Below are 21312 nucleotides of genomic sequence, written 5' to 3'. Positions count from 1 at the left end.
TCTTTTGAAAGACGATGATCTAAAAGCTGCCAGTTGTCATTAAACTTTTCCAGGGATTGCCAAGTCCTTTCCTCTCTCTGCGTCCCCAGTGGTGGCTGAGCTGGAATACACAATGACAGCAGATTTTTGGGTCCAAATGCACCCCTGCGCACCTCCACCAGAAAGCACCACCCTTGTTGGCCGTGTGACACCAGCCGGAAGGATGCTCCTCAGGACTGAGCGAGCCAAAGCTCTGGTGTCCTCCTGCCATGGATGAGTGAGGGTTTCAGAGCCTCCTCCGAGTTTGAGCATGACTCTCGCCAACAACTGACCCTCCCAGGCACAGCTGCAGTGCCTGCCTTGCTGCCTTGGGACCAGCAATTCATCCCAGCAGGGTTATTCCTCAGCACAGCGAATCTCCATGAGTCATTCTGAGCAGGGGTACAGACGAATGGCAGGAGGATAAAAGCTTTATTTATTAAAATAAGAATTATTATTTTTCTTTGTGAGGCAGAAACTCTACAAGGCTGTATGCGATGTGACACAGGTAACCAAGTCCTAGGGCTGCATCCGATCACACATATCAGTAACACTGATGAAATACGCTGAATATTTTCCTTTGTGGCTCCAAGGGCTCAGGGGTGAAGCGGTCTCCACTCCACAGCCTTGTCGGACACCACATCCAGGTTGTGCTTCTCCGGGTCCCGGGTGAGGTCTACAAACACCTGCAATGTGTCGCAACAGAAATGACCCCATTATTGCCAAGGACTGACACTATGCTGGTCACAAGCTATTTCTTCTTTTTATACAGGCAGTTTCTAACCTGTAACTTCTGCATCAATTTACCTGTTGCAAAGTGTGCAATGACAAGCTGTACTCCTCTAGCTTGAAATTCTGTTTAGCTGCGGAGAGATGGAGAAGGCATCCTTAAAAAACAAATCTACATGAAAAATTTGAAAGCGACCTTACTTGATTGATTGATTGATTTCTTTTACCTGCTTCTAGCTTGGAGAAAGACTGGGACAGAGGTAGTGCATCCTCCATTGGTATCTTGTAGATGAGCAAAGAAGACCACCTGAAAAAGTAATAATAATAATAAAAAAGAATTAATCATTTCAGGACTCAGCACTTGTAGGCGTACTGTACTCCCAGGTAAATTATTGAGCAAGGTCAGTAGGAGCAACAGAGCATCCCAGCACAAGCACGGGCTGGGTGTGCAGCCCGCGGGGTAGTGACCTTTCTTGCCGAGCCGCGTAGGGGAAGAGGTGCAGAATTTCGGCATGGAGAGCATCGCTTTGCCCCACATCCGTCATTTTGACTTCTAGGTGGTAACTTGTGCCAAACTTACTTCTCAGATCTTCAAGCGAACCGATGTACCTGCAGAGGAGGAAAAACGGTGCTCAAATCATCATAGACAGCAAATAAAGCAATCACTGGATATGAGCAGCAGATGTACATCCTCTTATTCATCAGCTGTTTATACCGTGCTGCTGAATCATAGAATCATATGATTCTATGATTCTGTGTACATCCTCTTATTTATCAGCTGTTTATATTGTGCTGCTGAAACAACCCACCTCCTCACAAAACTGTTTGTTACACACTTGGGACAATCCAAACCAATATTTTCTATTGATTAAGAAGAAAAAAAGAAAAAAAACATAACAAAACCAAACCCCCAAAAAACCCAGACTAAAAATCAGGTGGCATCCCGATAATCGATGTGACCCCGGTGCCCACCGTAGCTGCCCCGACACCAGGATGGCCACCTGGTCGCACATTGCCGCTGCCTCCTCCAGGTACTGTGTGCTGCGGACTGCTGCCTGCTCCTTGCTTTTCACGGTGTTCTGAATCACTTTCCTGGGAACAGAGGGATCACAGTTACTTCCCAGGAATAGCCAAAGAAAAATCTCCTGGTTTGTGTCTCCCTCCCAAAAAAAACCCTGAGATGACAAAACTATAAAAAAGTGGATGATTATTTGAAAGACTTGAGTTATCTTGCTTGAAGATAACTTGTGGATGCCAATGCTACATTGCAATTTGTCATGTCAGCATCCCTCCAAAATTTACACTTTCAGTGTAAACTGTTGATGAAAAGCTAAAGCAAGAACTAGGGCTGAGTGATGAAAAGGAGGAACAACCTATACTTCTTTCTCATGCTCTGTAGAAACAGAAAATTTTGTCTTTTGTACCAAATGCATGGGTTCAGCTGCAATCTACTTATACTTTTTTTTGTGCACTATCTTTAAGATTACACCTGATGGTTTGCAAGGACTTACTGCTTGCTGAGTAAGGAGTTTAGCGAGTGGTACCCCATCCTCTGTGCATTAGGAAAAAAGGAAAAAACAGATGTACTCTGCCACCGATGCAGAAGCTCTTTGCCCAATGGTTACTGCAATAGGGAGGGTAAGACCCATCCTGTTAAATCTGTTACACACTTCCCAGTTGCGCTAAAACAGGGCTGCTCACCACATACGGCGCTGCCCTTTCAGGTCCATGCCCACCGATGGCTCATCCCAAAGCATTACCGTCGGATCTCCCAGGACGCTCAGTGCAAAACACAGCTGAAATGGGAAAGACACCGGGGTCAGGTCAGGTCTGCTTTTGCTTTACCTGCAAAACTGGTGTGCTGTCCTGCTGCATCGTAATCCCTGTGAATCTTTTAGAAACTGAAGCTCTGAATTCCAAAATGCAGGAGGAACAGGGATTCAAAAAAAACCCACCTCAGTTGTTCTCGGGTCACGTTTTAACCTCCCAAAATCAGCTCCCAAAATCCCAAAACTCCCAAGCCTGCCAAAAATCTGAAAGTGGTTTTCCATCCCATTTACTGGCAGATGCACATGGTGGGGCATGAAGAGGTGATACCCTTGTAAATCAAATTTGTGGTTAGTGTTTATTAAACACACAGTGTGGGAGAGTGGGGGAAGATGAGGGGGATCCTGCCATGCTGGGTTCAAAAGCTATTGATGAAAACAAACCATGCCAGGAACCCACTCTGCTGAAGGTTTTGTGTGCACCATGTTCAAGGAAGAAAGAGCAGGTATTTGTTCAAGTAGCAAACACAAATCTAACCTTTCTGGTTTCTCTAGGAGATAACCTCCTAGCTGGGGTTTTTAAATGCTTCTGGAGATCCAAGGCCTTCGCTGTGCTGTGGGGAAGGGAAAGGAAAAATACTGAAATGAACATCTCCATCTGCTAACGCTGTGGTCAGGGGTACTGAGGAACCAGAGACTAACATTCTGGTTTCTGCCGATACATACCACCTTGGGTTACTTGGTGATTTTACTCCTAGCTTGGATGATATGGATTTTTTGCAGAAACTCAAGACAATAAGTGCAGTTAATGAGAAGTGAGTTACTCATGTAACTGGCCATGAATTGGAGGAAGTTCAATTTTTTTCTGAAGCTTTCTAGATAAACTAGAGCTAAAATCTTCATTGTCAAGGGATTGATAACAGTATAAAGTAGATGATCTCATCAGAAGGAGATCTCATTTCTCCAAGGCAGAGAGACATTGAAGGTGCCACTTTAACCACACTAGCCAGGTTTGTTAGCAGAAAACCCTTTCCCTGTCCTATACCTCTGGAGAGAGGAAGAACGGAAAGCTAAAACCATTTGGCTTTGTACCGGCTGATGATAACAGCTGCATCTTCTTTCCTCATCCCTCTCACGGCAGCGTACACCTCCAGATGCTGGAGCACCGTGAGGTCTGGCCAGAGCGGGTCCTGCTGCGGGCAGCAGCCCAGCCCCCCCGGGCTGCCCTGCCCTGGGGAGGGGGCAGCTGCGTCGCAGCCCTTGAGCAGCACCTGCACAAAAACACGCACCTCCGTCGTTGTAGTGTGTTATTCTGGGGTGAGTCAATGAACCCCTTGGAAACAGGGTAATGTTTTCTCCTGTGTTGTGAGGAACGTCATTAGCTCGTGGGAAAGGCAGTCCAGCATCATTGGAGTGATTGTCTCCATCTGCTGCTACTTCTGCTCACCTGAATCCAGGACAGCGTTTTCACAAAACCAAACAGTATTTACTACCATAAAACTTCGGGTAATAGTACCAACATGAGGCTATCTTTTCCTAGTAATATTTTTCTATTTCAAACACTCAGTCCCAAATCTGTAACAGCAATGGTATTTCCCCTCCCCCCACACATGTCATTAATCATCCTGTACATAATTAAGTGATGGATTGTTGCTGGCCCAACCCTGTTCACATTCGTTTTCAATTTCCTGGTTTTGCAAGGCTGTTTATGAAGAGTGGTTTTGAGGTTTTTTTTTTAGATGTCGACATTTCTTACAAGGCTTGTGAAATTTCATGATGAGTTTCAAATGCACACCAAAGATTTTGTGTAGCTCAAACTCTTAAATCTGAAACATTGATTTTGATGAAAACTAGAATGTGCTTTGAGTAAACCAACAATTTCTTCTTTCTTCTGTGATATCCAGGGTTGCATGTACATAAATTCCCTGACTTAAGGGCTGCATTGCCAGCTTGCCTTATCACATCCTTCATTTATAAAGGCCAAGTGCTCCAAAAGAGTCACCTACCTCCCCAGCAGTCACCGTTATGTCTCCAGAAATCATGTTTATAGTTGTGCTTTTTCCAGCTCCATTGGGTCCTAACAGACCTAATACTTCTCCTGGAACAAATACGGAAAAACTGTTAATAACAGTTATTGTTAATAAGATGTTTTTCCCTGCATGCTAGGCAATATCTAAAAGTACAGTAGGAGAAAGGGTTGTTCATTGACTATCTCAATAAATTAAAACCATGAACGCAGGAGTGCAGGTGCATTGGGTCTGGTTGCACACAACAAAGTTCACACAAAAATATGGTCTCCAAATGTGACCTTCACGTTAGATTTTAGTCATTTTAGAGGGTGTAGCAAAATACTTAAACCTTTTTTAACACTAAAAGAGATGTTTCTGACAGCAACTTTCTTCTTTTTCTTAAAGATAGAACTGGCTTTTTTGTCTTCATATTCCTTGCGCAAACTGTTGACAACAATAGCCGACTCCTGTGAAGAGATGAAGTGGGAAATAAAACCTCTCCTCTTGTTCCATGAGACAGCTCATCTGTTCTTACCATTAAGTATGACTCTTCACAGAGAAAATATGTAAATTAAAAATCCATTTGAAAGGAAACAGAGCAACAGCAGAGAAAAAAAAGCAACAAAAACCCAACAACAAAACCAAACCAGAATTGGAATAAAAATTTAGTGCCAGCTAAACTCCCTCTGCGGCCAGGGAGACCATGGGCTGGATGGTGAGACATGCGCTTGGACCCCAGATCAGTAAATAATAGGTGCATGAGCTAAGAAAGCAGAGACAGACCCAAAAATGAAGAGTGAAGAAGACAACAAGCCAGAAGGCTGGTTTCACCTCGTCCTGCTGCAGGGAGGCCATCGCACTCCTCACCCTCTCCCTCTCTGCCTGGACTTCTGGGGACTCCTCCCCAGGGGGGTCCCTGTTCTGGCGGCCAACCTCTCTCCTCTGCTGTATCCTACGAGTGGAGGAGGAGAGATGGCGTCACGACGAATCCCTTCCAAAAAGGCTTGGTTTCACAAGTTTGTTCCCTGGGCAGCGCCAATGCAGCGCCCCAAACAATTTATTTGAATTCAGGGAGCTGTTCCACAAACAGTGTTTGCTCAAATGTTTATTCAAGGGGGGAAAAAAAAAATCCCACTGGCATACACAAGAAAATAAAGGCCAGCTTTAGCTTTTCTTTCATCACTAAGTATTGACTGGTCCCCTGCTCGACACATACCAATGATCTGTTCAAGGAGAATTAAAATACACGGGGCAAGTTTTCAAAGCTATTTGGGCATTTAACTCCTAACTGAGTCACATTTGTTAATGTTTGACAATTTAATATTTTTTACAAATCCTCTCCCACATGACTTAGTTGGTCAGTCCTATGCTGTTGGTGACAGATAAGCAGAGAGCACGTAGCAGACAAGCCCATTCTGACAAAGCTTTGGGGAAGTCTCCATCCTGCAGAGAACAATAGTAACACATTTGGAAAGGAGTTAAAATGTTGGATTTCAATTTGTAACTATTAATTTAGCCAGCTGTAGTAAAGTGTCTTGAAACCTCAGCTATGAAGCTGAATAAAAAACCCCCAAAACTTAAATGGCTTTTATTATTCTCTCTAGGATATTGTAGTTGAACTGACCTTCTATTGCAACACACTGGGTGGGAATTTGCCTCCAGACACATTCAAGGAAACTCCAGTAAGTAAAGTCGGAAACTGTAATGACCCAAAGGAATAAAAAAAAATATCCCTCCCTTGTTCTCAGTTTCCTCCTCTCCAGACAAACTGGTCAAAACTAAAACCATGGGCTTTATCCACACTTTGCGAAATGTTGTTAAGCTCGCTCCTCCTCTCCTCCTGCTGTCAGGGGTGAGCCAGGAGGGTCCTGCCTGGCTGAGCCCACCCTGCAGACCAGGATAACTGTGGATCACAAGGCACCCCGGCACCCGGCTGCCCGGGACACACCTGAAGATGGGATCAAGTCTCGTAACTGCTTCTCCATATCTCATCTCCAAACAGCGCAGGAGGAAAGCAAAAACCACACGATGGATGTAAGGCTAAAAAGCAATAACAAATTAGGTTTGTATGGAGACAAGGTAACAACGTACTCGATTAATTTTAATTGTAAGGGGATGCAGGGACCTATCTCATTCACTTCAGCTATTGAAAAGGTAGTCATATAGGTCCATGTGGGGAAGAAGTTAAATTGATGCTTCACATACATTTCCATCTCATATGCTGATCATTTGCAAAAGCCTTAACTTCATACTGCAGTTTTAGCTCAGATAATCTGCACCCTGACAGACTCTATGAGGTGTCCTACAGGATCAGAGATGACATCTTTCTTTTGGAGAAGTAGCATTAGACTGATCAGTTGATTAATAACATCTCTGCCTCATACATGAGCTCCACTTAATCCCCCACCATTTTCCCCATATACAGTACAGCATCCAGGGGTCACATGAGATATGAGTCCATGATAACTTGGATGTACCTCCACTGTCAACATTTAACATGAAACTTTGGCCACATAACCCATGCTTTATTTTCAGGGAGAGTTATACAAGCCCAGTGCAAGTCCATCTCATTGGAACAGTCACCCTTTCCAAAATAACCATCACCAAATTGTTCCTTACTGCAAAGACAGCTATGAAGATGTGATTCCATGACTCAAGAAGATCGATATTGTGAAAAAATGAAAAACTCTACAAGAAAAAAAATCAGTCAATTAGAAAAATTCCTTAACACAGTGTGACAGTGCAGGGTTGGAGTAAGTGCGGGATGTAGGGATGCTTACTTAGCTTTTCTTCAGGATGGGATAAAGGAGCTTTGATCTGTGTGTATTTTTTTGGGTTCATACTGCCTCAGAGAGCTGCTGCTTCCTTGGCTACAGCTAATTCAGAGGTGCCTCAAACTGGGCAGGTTAGATCGATCTTTTCCATCATAGCTTCTCTTTTCCCAGTCCTTTCGCCTCCTTCTGTCAGCTCCCTTCATCCCTCCAGGTCTTCCCACTCCACCACCTTCCCCTCCCATGCTACCCTGGCTGTCAAAATACAGTCATCGTAAGAGCTTTTTGTAACTAAACAAACCAAAAACATCCCAACCAAACAAAGGATTAACAAGTCAAATCTTGGTCCCTTCTCTCACACCACAGCCTGGACCTTTTCTTCTGTTGTCTTTTCTCACTCTGTCTTTTTGACAGTAGGCTCTTTGAGACAGGGAACTTGGAAAGTGTCTATTCTTTTCCAGTTTGCACCATTAGGATCATTATTGAATTTAGTAGGACATGTTTACTTACTGGTATAGAGAAGACCAACCAGCCCAGCAGTGGAAACACAGGAACCAAAGCAGAGAAGGTGAGGTAAAGGCATGAAGGTGTCTCGTGTAGCTCACTGAGCATACAGAAAATGAAATTCACCTGGAATAAGGCAGAAAAAGTATTTCCAATATTAATGCATTGTTGCTAAATCTAGGCTATTTGTCACAGATTTGGGTTATTTTGCTGAATATCAATATATTGGAACTGAAACCTCAAGTGGCAAGATGTGTAAATCAAACGCTTCAGAGTGAAAATTCACTTCACTTACCAGAATGAAGATGAAAGACCAAAGGTAACGATTACTTCGTCCCGTGCGAAATTTAAAGGCAATTAAATAGACGAGGAGGACAAGAGATACTCCATAACCAGTGATGCAAATGATCTAGAGAGAGAGACTGATGTCAGCGACAAGGAGGCGGATGTGGATATATGAAAACCCGCCTAGAGCAGTCTGTTTCAATTAAAATATTCAAAGCAAAAAACTCGCTGCAAAAGGAGGGAGGGGGATTTGTGGCTGCCCGTTTCCCCGCATGCAAAGAGCTCACCAGGGACAGCAGGGTGCTGGCCTGCAAGGGGCACGTGTGGCTGAAGAGCAGCATGACCCCGAACATGAGGCACACCAGGGTCCAGAAAAGTGGGACGTCCACCAGCGCCTGCCCGCACCAGTATGCCGAGGGGAAGAGCCCCGCGAGCCGCAGCTGGGCACGAGCCTGGAGCTGCAGAAGCAAATGGGAAAAGGGAGGTGATTCAGCAGAGTCCAAAACATCGTCCTGCTCCTCCTCCTCCACTACCCTCGCTTCTCTCTTCCCCGGCTGAGCCTTCCTCTCCCTTCCAAGCACTTTCAATTCTTTCTTAGTTTTACTGTTGTTTAAAAACACATCGTTCTTGAAAAGAAAAAAATAATCCTCCTGACCCCAAAAATCTTTATTAACACCCAAATTTTTCTGAGCCCAAGCTGATTCCCTGAGATGCGAGGTAACGCACTTTCGCACAACATTGCACTCACGTGGATGTATTTCTTCTAGCATCCTACCTAGAAATGCCGTCCAGCCCACTGGCACACGAACTGCTATCCAGACACATCGCATTTGCATTCACTTGTGTAAGACCACTTGCAGCACACGTTTTTTACCTTGTAATCCTTCATGCTGCTCACTGCAAAGTGAGGAGGCAAACCAGCAGCCAAAAGCAGCATGTAGCCAAGGCAGAAGAAAAAAATATTGGTCTTTACTTCTGGGGTTTGTATCTGCAGAAGAGAAATTCAGAAGCCAACAATAATCAACAGCTGCCCAGGGAAAGCCCAGCTACCTCGACACTCATAGGAAAGCGAGCAATAACACTGATGGTAAATAATTTGTGTTTAAGAACACAAACCAAGGCAATTAACAAAAGCATTTAGCATCCTAAAATTTTCAAAAAGCATTGGAATTACTGTAAATTGTTGAGATAGAGACCATCTTTTCGATGCTGAGTGAATGCCAAAGGAAAGTGCAGCTTGCAAGTATTTCTGTCGTATTCCTACCATATTGCCACATAGCACGAGCTTAAATGCCTCATGGCACTGAGACCCTATAGAGCTCTTAAACACTGCAGAAGAAATTCTCATTAAATAGCCCTGGTATTGACTGCTGAGAAACGCACCCAGGAACTGGCCAGCAGTTGGACCACGGACCCCAACCCTTGGAGGCTGCTCATCCAACCACATTTCCAACCCATCCAGTCCTTGTCACTTCAGCACAGCTATTTCAATTAATTTTCAAGAAAAGCAGGACACTCACGTTATAAAACGGCTCACTCCAGATGCGGATACGTGCAGTGGAGTTCAAGAGCCGTAGGAAAGTGTTGCTGAGGATATTCACGAGCACAGGGAAACAGTTGATGGGTTCTGCACTGCACATGACCGTGAACTGGTAGCTCTGGAGGCATAAGAGCAAAAGACGTTACCTTCATGCTCATGAGAGCTGTGAGGAGGAGCTGACTGCAGTGAAGGGTTTAGAAAAAACCAATGACAACGGCAATCAGGCAGTTTTATTGGTGGGACTGTGGAGACCTGGACACGTGCTAACAGCTACCATGAGCAAAATGATCGATAAAGACAACAGTTTCTGGAGAAAAGCTCAGAAGTCCTGCATTAATGTTTTTCTCTAAAGATCACTGTAAAAAAACATACAGTGGAAAGGAACAAATATAACCCTGATTTCCCACAAGCAGAATTACCGGTATTATTTATTATGTCAAATAAATATTCTCCCTCTTGCTGGTGTGTGCATTTTGCTGTGCCTCATTTAAACACATATCAGAAAATCTTGTTGATGTACAGGATGAAAGAAGAGAAAATATCACTCACCCCGTTTTCCAGAGATATTTTTATAGCTCCGTTGTGTAGTGGAATGCTTGTGATGTTTTCCTCAAGAGTCATTTCTGGCATTATGTTTTGAGTCTTCAAAGCAGTAATGAAATCCTCAATTTCTGATCCTGAAATCAAGTCAAGAACAGAAATTAGAATAATTACGGGGTTTTTTTCCTTTCAACATAAACAGTTTCTTATAGACAAATTCCCATTTGCAAAGCAGAGGTATGTTAAAAAAAATCATTCAGAATCTTAGCAAACTTATATTATCTATAATTTTTTTTTCTATTTTAATTAAACTGGTTAAACACAATGTATGTTTACATAGTCTGTTTGTTGCTTTTCTTTTTAAATTTGCCTGGTTCATTACTCTTTTAAATATCAGCTATTCAATCATCACCACTAAAATTGGATTTGCTTTTGCTCAAAAGCGCTTCCCCAAACCACAAATATATAAAGGAATGTACAGAAAGAGTAAGAGAAGGTTGGTATATAAACTCTAGGAGGACTCGAGTGGTGCAGAAAGCCAATCAACATTACACGTTCTTATTCACCTGTATCATTGAAGATGAGCAGATTTGTCGACTTAGTTTGAATTTTCTCGACAGTGGGAATAGAATATGAGCTGGCTGTGATTTCCCAGCTGCTGTAGATGTCCCACAGTTTAAATAGAATGGAAATCATAAGCATTGGAAGGACAAATATTCCAAACAGCAGCAATCTAGATGGAAAAACAGACCGTTAAGTGGGTCCAGGGGAACTCCACTTTTAACTAATTGTGTGATTTATGTTGAGAAAGGCAAGGGGAAATTTAAAACTTAAGTAATTCAGAGTTCTATCAGTAAATTCTAACCGTCCTTATTACTGCAGCTTTTAAACATTTCCCACCTAATTCCTAGCTTCCAAGCATCTCCATTGGTATTTAAGCCTTCCCTAGATCACTCAAGGGAACAATCAAATCCTTTGGAAAGCACCAAGCCAGCAGACTAGGCAACAGCTCCCATACTTACATGGACCTGAGAAACTTTCCTTCGTGCTTTAGTTTTAAGAAGCGAACTCTCATCATTGCACACACTTGCTGCCTCCAGAGTGCCATCCCGCTCACTGCCACGCTCTACTGTTCGGAAAACACCAGGAGGCTTTGGTGCCTCTCCTCAAGGTCTCTGTCTTCTGTGTGTTCACCATGAGAAACATCATTATCCACAAAGAGCGTTCAAAGGATACGTTTCAAGTGCAAACGATCAACAAGGATTTTCTGTCTGAATAGAGGAACACTTATTTTTTAGCCAGAAAACAAACAAGGGCAGAGAAAAAGGGCCATAATTTATGCAGAACATAATTTATATTGGTGAATTCAGACTTGCTGATCCTGGGCTCATATGGCAACACATCCAATATCTTCACTGGTCTTGTGAAATGCCTTCTGACCAGTTTATCTCTTCCCAACTCCTGGTCTGGGCAGGATACCCTTTCAAAGGCAAATACCCTTCCAACACCAGTCTTAATTCATGTGCTTAAAAGTCTGTTGGAAGTCAAGACTGAATCATCTAGACTTCTTCAAGAAGATATCCTTCCCTAAAGGAACACTGACTACAACTGCAACTCTTGACCTACCAAAACTCACATTTAACAGAAACTCATCAGATATTCAATTAAAATATATGTATATACGGAACCTTAATTGCGCCACACTTGCAAACGGGGGTCAATGTTTTACCTTCTTGACCAATGGCTTCCTCGTCCTCCAGCTTCAGGAAAACATCTTCCAGGGTTGTCCTGCTAACCTCAAAATTAACAACCCCTTGCAGAAGACTGCTCTCAAGATGGCTGAACAGATCTGCACAACAGAAACAGCCAGATTCAGCCCAGCGACCAAGGGTAGTGTTGAGCAGAAACTCAGACTGGCATGATTAACGTTGTACTTTCTAGCACTCACATCATTAATTTCCACAACTTAATAGCCACGGCAAAACTATTGCTCTCTTTAGAGGTAAGTAGGAAATTCAGATTTCTTGATTACCATGGCCCCTGATGGGAGAAATCTCATCCTGAAACTAGAGAAGACTCAGTGGATTTTAGTTTGTAGATTAGTTGGTGGATTTTCTTTTGTTCATCTGCATTATTAACATTAGTATGTCCATTAGAGACTTTCTTTAAGGCTGATGTTTATGCAGCTCTGAGCTTCCTAATCCCAGGCAGTATGGGCCAGGGAATATAGTTATTCCCTTACAGCAACGTTGTTTTCTGCTTTTCCCGCCACTTGGTTTCCCTTTACAACCCTGGCACAGCGACGGGCTTTTCTTACCTGGGAAACTGTCAGTGTTCTCCAGAGGTAGCATATAACACAGCTCACCCTCCTTCTGTCCTTTGAGCACGGCATCGGGGATGTACCGTCTGACCAGGGACGATGCCAGCTCAGGGTCACACAGGTCATTTATGTGCATCCTGTTTGTATTAAAAAGCCATTGCTATAATATTAAATGAGAAAAAAAATTATGCATGCATCATCCATTTAAAATAAAAAGCCAGCAGTCGTTCTTCCAGCCACAGGGAAACCTCCAAAACTGGGCTGCATTTCAGTGGGAATTTTTATAGATGTCTGCAGTGCCCCTGTTTTTGCCATGTATACAAGAAATACTCGAGGTCAAGAATAGTGATCCTGGCTAGCACTGCTAAACCAAGAACACAGAAATTAAAGTCCAAGGAAAAACAACTTTACTTTAAAGCTGTTGTACGTCACTCTGGCACCACAGAGTATACGGAAATTGCAATTCATCTTACGCTGGTCCCCTTTTGGCTGCGAAGGAGGTTGCAAATTCATGCTCAGAGCTTTCAGAATTGGGTTCCAAAAAAAAAAAAAAGAGGCAGTTTGCTATCCAAAGCAAGACTTTTTGGCAGTCTCAAAAGTTTTCTAAAATGAATCGTCAAGATTTCTATTACTTTATATAGAAACTCTATAGAGACACAGACTCTGCAACAAAATACATCTACTAGAACCTTTTCACAAAAAGGGCGATGACCAAAAAGAAAAGGATTTACCTTAAGTGATAGCCAATTCCCCATTTTCTCTTCAAGTACAGAGATGAGCCAACACACTGTAATCTCCCATTTGAGAGAAAAGCTTTCCGATCTAAGGAGGTATGAACACAAAGGATTTAGGGGGGATTTACAGCAGCGCAGTAGACTGACCTCACTCTGCTCCTTCTGAACTCAACAGACATTTTTATAAAGAAGTTGAGAGGCGTAAAACCAGGCCAGTGCTGAAGGTTTTTTCTCTTTGAACTGCTGCCTTTCTCCTAAGCACCAAGGTTAATCTTTTAATTATGTATTCTTACAGGCTTGTGGAAAATTTCCTATGCAGCCTGGGAGCAATAAGGAAATAGGAAAGATATTAATTCAAGCAATATCACTAATTTGTGTTGGTTCTGCTAGTGGTACATCCGGAAAATATGCAATTGCTTCATCCTGAAGCAGAGCACGAGCAAGGTCTTGGAAGAGCACATCAGTCCAGTTTTAGCCTTTATTCAGCTCAGGTTGTGTCTTGCTCTCAGACAAAATATGTCCAGCAAGCATTGACTGCATCGTGGCAGGACCCGTACATGGGCTCTGCAGTAGGAAACCCTCATTTTCAAATCGTAGTCAATCACAGCGTGAAAATCTGGGCTCACCAGCATGAGCATCGGCCTCCTCTATGGACCGGGTCGCGAAGAGCATCACACGTCCAGCCCGGCGTTCCTTCAGAATGGTCCACACGTGGTGCCTGGAGGAGGGATCCAACCCAGCCGTCGGCTCATCTAAAAGCAGCACCTGCAAAGGTGAACAAGACCAGACCTCCATGTATCCAAGCTGGCATTGCCATGTTTACATCATTTCATTTTACACTTTTGATGATCTCGCTCTAAGAATAAAATGCGTCCTCCAATATCAGACATTTTTATTGCTCTTTCCCCTATTACAGTATTATTACCCTTTTCATTTAAAATACAGTTCTCGTTGGCCTAGATTCCTCAGTTCTTCCAGCAGCCAAGTGAATTAGTAGGTCAGCAGACTTGGAGTGCAAGGGGAAAAGTACAAATGTCTGCATGCCAAGTCAAAACGCAAAGCTAAAACAGTGCTAAAACAGTACGCATTGTGTGTGTGTAAATATGACCAGTCCCTACCTGGGGATTCCCTAAAATTGCAATTCCAAGAGACAATTTTCTTTTTTGTCCCCCACTCAGAGTATCAGCACGGACGTCCTGAAGGTCGGTGAGGTCCAACATTGCAAGAATTTTCTGCACCTTGGCAATATACAAAAACGAAAGCCAGATTTTCAAAGCACTGGTCACATTTTAATTCGTACACGGCTACACACAGTACAGGAGAGTATAACTTTGAGATTTTAAAATTATCTACTTTAAGTGGATTTGCTTAGAGATGAGTACTGCAAATCTGAATTTTAACTCTTATGATAAGAGGATAAGAAAGAATTGAAAAAAACCCCACTTCTCCCCTAAATTAGGGTTGTTCTCATTTCCACAGAACAAAATGCTGGAGATAATATTTTATAAAGCAAGCCCAAACTGTCCCAGATGCCATAAAGGAGAGGTCAGTGACTGACAAGCGCTTGACAGCACAGCACTGACAATACCAACCTCTTGCTCTACTTCCTTCTGCTGGATCCCCTTGATGCGAGCAAAAGTTCTCAGGTTTTCCTTCACTGTTAACACTTCAAAATGTAAATTAAATTGGGGGCAAATCCCAACCATTGCCTGAATTCCTTCCATATCCTGTACTTCAGACACTTTGTAGCTGTATATCGTTGCAGAACCTGCACACAGGAATGAATGAAACAAGTTTCATACTGTACAGTGTTTTCCAGTTATAAGGGGAAAGCAGACTGCTTGGTGTTCATACCTCCGACAATAATTTCAGCATTGTGTATGTTCCTCAAATGTTTGGGTTTTTTTGTTTGTTTGTTTGTTTTTTTTTTTTTAAAAAAAAGGTAAAATAACTTGGTGCTGTCCAAAACTTTAATACCACTCAAAATTATTTCAGAGCACTGAATCTCTCCCTTAAGAACTAAAACGTATTTCCTATAGGTATGCAGCTCATGGAAAATATCAGGCCATCCAAATGGAGAAATAACCATCTGTGTATGCTTGCACACACGAGCGTATCCACGAGGGATGCATTAGCCCTGAAGCTCGTGTTGAAGGAGCAGTCTGCACTGCCAATGAGCCAGGCTGAATGACTGAGAGAAAACTTCTTTTTTTTGCACCTTTACTCCCTTACACCCGAATCAGCTTCTCCTCTTCAGCATTCCGGTCCATCATCTTACCTGCTGAGGGCTTGGAAAATCCACTGAGCACATTTAAGAGAGCAGTTTTTCCAGATCCACTGTGACCAAGTAATGCCGTGATCTGGCCTTCATAAATATTTAAGGACAAACCTAGAAATAGAATAACATGAGGATGGAAGTTTTTGAGACAAGTAGACTTGTCCCTGTAGCTCGCTGCTGAGTATGACAGAGGAGTGGCATTTCATTTGATGCTGAGAGCCAAAAACATGGGTTGCATCTTCAGGAGTTAGGACAAAACTTAGTAAGGAACGTGCAGTCATGTTGTGATTGAATTGAGGGAAACAGTGTGTAAACTTGTATCAATATTTAAAGAACTTTCACTTCTGTTTTCTCAGAGTTTCATAATCTTTTATTTTAGTGTGTGGTCCACAGAAAGAGAAGAGCCCATAGCCTCTCCAGTGCTTGAGATTTGAGAATTATTGCAAAGCATCCACACTTTGCTATCTCATTTCCTTTTTTTTTTTTTTAAAAAAAAGACTTTTTTTGGGGGGGTGGGGTGGAGATGGTTGTTTGGGTTGATTTTTTTTTTTAACTCAGTATAAACCTTTGAGACCATATTGATATTTTCCCCATCACTTGGAGTTCTTGTTAAACAAGAGCATTTAACAACTATCCCTTGACTATGCTATGACTACGCCAGCTACTTGCATACCTGTGTTTGGTGGACATGCAAGTGCTTGGAGAACACAGCTCAGCCAGTGACAGCAGACTTGGCTATAGCCAGGGACCAAAAAGTCGAGTTTTTCTTGCCCAAAATAGGTCACATTTTGAAGGGGAGGTTTGAGAGGGGATTTTGAGAGTGGTTCATGGCTGCAAAACCCACAGCTTTTAAGGAGAATTCTGCTGTTGTAAAAAAAATAGTAATTTTCCTGGATTGAACAGGAAGATAACGACCTGGTAGAAACTTGCTAGTAATTTACCCTAGCAGAAATAACCATTGCATAATGTATTTTAACAGTGCTGGAGGCAGAATTAAGCACATCTAGTACATTTCAAAACAGTTTGGGTTCATATCTAGTGAAAAATGAAATTAAAGGAATTACAAAATCTCTCTTACCCCTTAAAGCTTCGATTCTCTTGTCCTTCTTCATGTATATTTTTTTTAATATTGTTTAGTCTAAAGGAAAGGTAAGCAAGCCATTACTATTTATTCTCACTATTTTGCCATGTTTCCTCCGCCTCAAAGTAATCTTTGAAAACTGCTGGAAGAATATTTCTCAACCTCCTCCTCACACTGGTCCTGCTCATTACCGTTGGGGGTTGTGGTAATTCCGTCCGAAGGAATTGCTTTATATAATTAATTTCTTGTACACTTAAAAGCAGAATTAGCTGATGTACTTTTAGAAAAGATGTTTAAAAGCTTTCAAAGTCGAACTCAATGAACACTTAGTGAATGAAATGGGAGGCCCTAGGGAATGAGTAACAGGTATAATTAAAAGCAATGGCCTGGCTATTATTTGAGTAGATTTATATTTGCTTTCTAGTAATAAGCAATGGGCAGCAACAGCAGTGGGCCAAACTAGCCCAGTAAGGATGTAAATAATAGTATCTTATGTAGCACACTCCACCAGTAGTGTTCTTAAAGACGATGGTGAAGGGAAACAGGCTCCTTGCTGCTGTTCTGCAAAGAGGAAATTGTGGGGCAGCAAGTCAGTCCCTGGCTCAGAGGAGATGGCACGTCCAATAAATGTTCAAATCCAGCTCTGGAGCAGAATGAAACACTGAACAACTCTTTCCTTTCACGTATTTGCCATTAACCTTATCTGTATGTGTTAGATGGCTCAGTCTAGCATTCACCAGTGCAATATGGCTATACTCTCTAGAGTCAAACATAATGTGTAGCATTGTATTTTTCATGCCTACAAGAGTCTTTACCTGATTGCTTCCTTCCCATCGAAGCCCGGAGGCCTTGGCTCAGTGTTATTGCTGAAGACAGGATCATGGCTGCTCTCGCTGCCAGCTCGCACCCCTACATACCCGCTCCTGGGCTTGAACCAGTACGATGGTCTCAGGAAGCACAAAGGTGGATACGGTACTCCGTATTTGCCTAATTCAGAAACAAAGAAGGTGAAATATTAACCAAAGACTGCTACGCGTCAGCTCAACTTTGATATATGTCATGTCCAGTCGCTGCTTCATCTACAGCTGCAGAATACAGCCTTTCTGCAACGTGTAAGGATTGGTAATTTATGCAAAGTTGTCCACTTGTCCGTATCTGTAAATGCAGGTGGGCAACAATCACAGCAGAGACCTTATTGTCGAAGGTACAAGAAAATCAGGACAAGTCCTACAATGCCCTTTTAAAGCCAGTGGTCAGGGCTGCTGAAGTAGAGGTAAGGCATCTCAGTGTCTAGCTGCAGGATTTAACGTTCCTTTTGGACCCTGTTTTTGAGGCAGGGCCAAATTAGGTAGCTACATACACCCAGCTTCTGGGAAAACAGGATTCTTCCCGACCATTATTTTCCTGAGCAATACAGCAAATCCAGGTTTCATCCCCTCATGTAACGTGGCAAGGCTCATTGCTGTTAAGATGCCATTCCACAACCTGACCAGCTCACTGCCAGGACACCTTTTTTGTTGCTCCATGTAGATGACAGCTTTCTCAGCTCTGTCCCACCGCTCCTTTGGCACCTCTTCCCCCTACGATGGAAGAGGATTACAGAAGAAAAATGCAAGGAAATTTGTGCTCTTTCCCTCACATTTCTACTTACCAGGTAAAACCTTATCAAAGTAGATGGCCAACAGCAAATACAAGACACTGTCAAGGATCAGGATGATGTATAGGTTAAAGAAAGGGCATGATTCTCGTGTAAAGGCTGGCTCATATTTTTCTAAGTTAACCATCTAGGGGGGGGAAAAAAAGCATAAATCAGCTGCAACATTTCCTTTAGCCAGAAATACTTTGTGCAAGCCCCTGCTGTGTCATCATGACCATTTTCACCAGAAATCCATGCCCACTCGTGATCAACAGGGCACGGGCAACACTTTATTAACCACAAGTATCAGAAGTGCTTTAGTAAGCTGAATTCAAGATTGTGCAGAAGTTACTACACCAGAAGAGTGACGCGCAACAGTATTTGCTGGGGCAGCACTTCAAGACCTCACGGTTCTTGCAGACCTTGGTACCCACCAGACACATCCTACTGCTGCAATAATTTTCCAGAGATTGAAATTTATTGTATATACAAAGCTGGTAAAATTTATGATGCAGTTGAGAGTCTAACCGTATTTGTCACGAAGCAGCATGTACTTTTTGGAGTAAAGTTTTCTTTTTACAAGGAGGGCAGAGGGGCATGATTGGGTTGTTACGGCAATGCAAACCATGTGTGGCAGCTACTGTTATCTGGCAGAAGTCTGCAGCATGTTTACTGCAGGTTGAACTTTAACGATGTGCTGGCTTTATTTTGAACATACCTTTGAGATGCCAGCTGAAAAGGCAAAAGGACTGAAGAGATTAAAAATCCATTCTGAAGACGGTGGTAGTTTTTTAAAGAACGTAAAAATGCCCAGCAATCCAAAGATGACATGAAGGACAAATCCCACGAAACTGGCAAACTTTGGCTGCTTTAACAATGAGCTGAGCATGAAAGAGAAGTGAATCTGCAGTGGAGAAAACTAGTAGTAAGCAGGATGCATTTCTGCTGGCGATTAAAAAAACACAACACGAAAATCCAAGGAACAAAATTAGAGATCCAGCTGAGTTCCAGTTGTCCCCTAAAGACGCACATGGCACATCGCAAGGCTTATGTCATCTAGCAGATAGCTCTGATGTAAGGGCAGGCAGATCAGGCCCTTCTCAGCCTCCCAAGAAGCCTGGATGCAAGGAGGAAGCCCTGGCCCCACAGCATCAGCTTTCCCATTAATGCTGAGGTTAGCACCTCTTTACTCTGATTTCAGGTTCGAATCTCCCAAAATGTAAGAGGAGTGATATATTAGGCTACAAATTATAACAATAAATCCCAGTAGTGGAGAAGTTTTTGTTACTGTCTCATAATGCCCAGCCCTACAGTGCTCCGTAGTCTTTGAGCTTTAGATGTTTTGATCAGGAAATGGAAAAAGTCGTGCATCATTTAAGAACAAAAAAGCAGACTTACAGATGCTGTGCCGTAAATGAAATAAAAAAAAAAATATTTCAAAAAAGTTGTGATCATGGATGACTCCTCTAATCGTGATCAGTGTCAGCAGACTTGCGGTTATTGAAACGTAAACGGTGTACAGCAAACTCCAGGATAACCTACAAATGAAGGCACAGTTATTTTGCACACATTCCTGTACATGACAGCACATGCCATTGCATGACCAGTACAAGACACACTCTTTTTAATTCAAATACTTCATAATTCCCAAATACAATTCCATTTACTGTTTCCAGACTGGAAAAGTACAAATATCACTGTCTTGCACCTGTGCAAATCTCTGCAGATGCAACGATGCCAGCAAAGAGCCACAGGGCATCTAAGCCCAGGCTCTGCAGCCAGGAACACTTATTCCTACGCTTTTCCTAATAATGTGAAATACGCACGCTCAGAAGGCTTTGGAGGCCTGTTTTGATAGACCCTGCATCCCCCCGTGCTTCATAATTTGCAGTTCTCTCCAAAATTAGTTATTTCTTCACTTTTTGTGTTTTTCCTCTGTGTGTATCCACCCATTTCCTGGAGGCAAGCAACACCTCAACACCAAGAGCCTTGCTACATGAAGAGTGTTCTTCCTCTTCTTTTGGGGAAATGAAAAATCCTGCATCAGAGCAACGTGCTTGGAAACTGATGTCCTCCAGCAAACAATGCATTACAGATAAAAGCAGCAAAGATTTTGCTTCAACAAGATGCAAAATGTAGCTTCAGGGAGCCCAGACGTGTGGTTAGGCAATTGCAAATGGTGCTGCTGGGGTCTGGGGAACTACTGCTTTTGAGCTGAGCAGTGGTAGCAGACGCACATCCATCCTGCAAGCTAGTATACATCTTATATACATAATATAATTCCTGTAATTACACAGTTTATTTCTATGACACTTACCAGAATGCGAGATCTTGCAAACCCATTGCTCTCATTAATACCTTGAGCTTCTTTTTCTCTCTTATAACTTTCACTGATAAAAAGTACATATATGGGTAGAAGGACAATATAACGTACATAAAGAACGAAATATAATCCAGTTTATACACAGGTTTGATCAAGGGTGATTTCAGACGAATGCCACTAATTGAATTCATCTCTTCCCAGACAGAATGGTTGGTTTTCACCTAAAGAAAAGAGATCAGTCATTCATTTGATTTTCTATAATGAAACCGCCAACATCAAAACAAACAGGTTTTTATAATTATTTTTTTTTTTTCAGTCACTTGAAAAATTGGAGCAGGTATCTTTGAGAAAGGAAAAAAAAAAAAAAGGAAAAAAAAAAAGAACAGAATAATTTGATCTAATATTTCCATATATACATGTGCAAATACATGCTTATGTATGCGTGAGGGGTTGAAAACTTATTTGATTTGAGAGAGGAAATCAAGATTCAGTTTTACTCAGCCTTTTTCCTGGACCAGCCATTTTTGTCCAAGAATAACGCAGTGCTGGGAGTGGGTGGCTTTGGCTCCATGGCCCACCTGATGTGGCATCAGCCCTGTCTTTACGGCGCAGAAGAACCGGCCACGCTCAGCTCTCCTATTTCGGCGGCAGCCCAAGCTCAGAGTACAGAGTTCAGCGACCGTAAATGTGCCCAACGCCGAGGGTGGGAGAGGAGCACCTCTAGGAAATCCAGAGCACACCAGAGCTGGGGTCATGTCTGTGAAGAGCTACTGACTTG

General features: G+C 42.6%; 1 protein-coding gene across 1 annotated transcript in view; it reads right to left on the bottom strand.

The window, feature by feature from the left end:
• Positions 1 to 449: 449 nt before the first annotated feature.
• The window catches only part of LOC142604455 (ATP-binding cassette sub-family A member 9-like), a 28352-nt gene continuing 7489 nt past the window's right edge, over positions 450 to 21312 (bottom strand). The window contains 36 exon segments of the mRNA XM_075771092.1: positions 450 to 704; positions 826 to 881; positions 975 to 1054; positions 1216 to 1356; positions 1720 to 1839; positions 2449 to 2543; positions 3052 to 3127; positions 3606 to 3784; positions 4520 to 4611; positions 4872 to 4989; positions 5354 to 5474; positions 6471 to 6562; positions 7142 to 7210; positions 7804 to 7923; positions 8093 to 8206; positions 8370 to 8540; positions 8957 to 9070; positions 9603 to 9740; positions 10172 to 10299; positions 10729 to 10895; positions 11185 to 11344; positions 11892 to 12011; positions 12480 to 12619; positions 13214 to 13304; positions 13843 to 13981; positions 14335 to 14454; positions 14809 to 14984; positions 15495 to 15605; positions 16573 to 16618; positions 16620 to 16632; positions 17391 to 17562; positions 18227 to 18359; positions 18930 to 19115; positions 19610 to 19648; positions 19650 to 19749; positions 20529 to 20755. Of these exon segments, the coding sequence (XP_075627207.1) occupies positions 615 to 704; positions 826 to 881; positions 975 to 1054; positions 1216 to 1356; positions 1720 to 1839; positions 2449 to 2543; positions 3052 to 3127; positions 3606 to 3784; positions 4520 to 4611; positions 4872 to 4989; positions 5354 to 5474; positions 6471 to 6562; positions 7142 to 7210; positions 7804 to 7923; positions 8093 to 8206; positions 8370 to 8540; positions 8957 to 9070; positions 9603 to 9740; positions 10172 to 10299; positions 10729 to 10895; positions 11185 to 11344; positions 11892 to 12011; positions 12480 to 12619; positions 13214 to 13304; positions 13843 to 13981; positions 14335 to 14454; positions 14809 to 14984; positions 15495 to 15605; positions 16573 to 16618; positions 16620 to 16632; positions 17391 to 17562; positions 18227 to 18359; positions 18930 to 19115; positions 19610 to 19648; positions 19650 to 19749; positions 20529 to 20755 (4254 nt within the window). The 3' untranslated portion in view covers positions 450 to 614.

This window comes from Balearica regulorum, chromosome 18 (assembly GCF_011004875.1).
Source record: "Balearica regulorum gibbericeps isolate bBalReg1 chromosome 18, bBalReg1.pri, whole genome shotgun sequence".
NCBI lineage: Eukaryota > Metazoa > Chordata > Aves > Gruiformes > Gruidae > Balearica > Balearica regulorum.
This window is presented reverse-complemented; position numbering and strand designations above follow the sequence as displayed.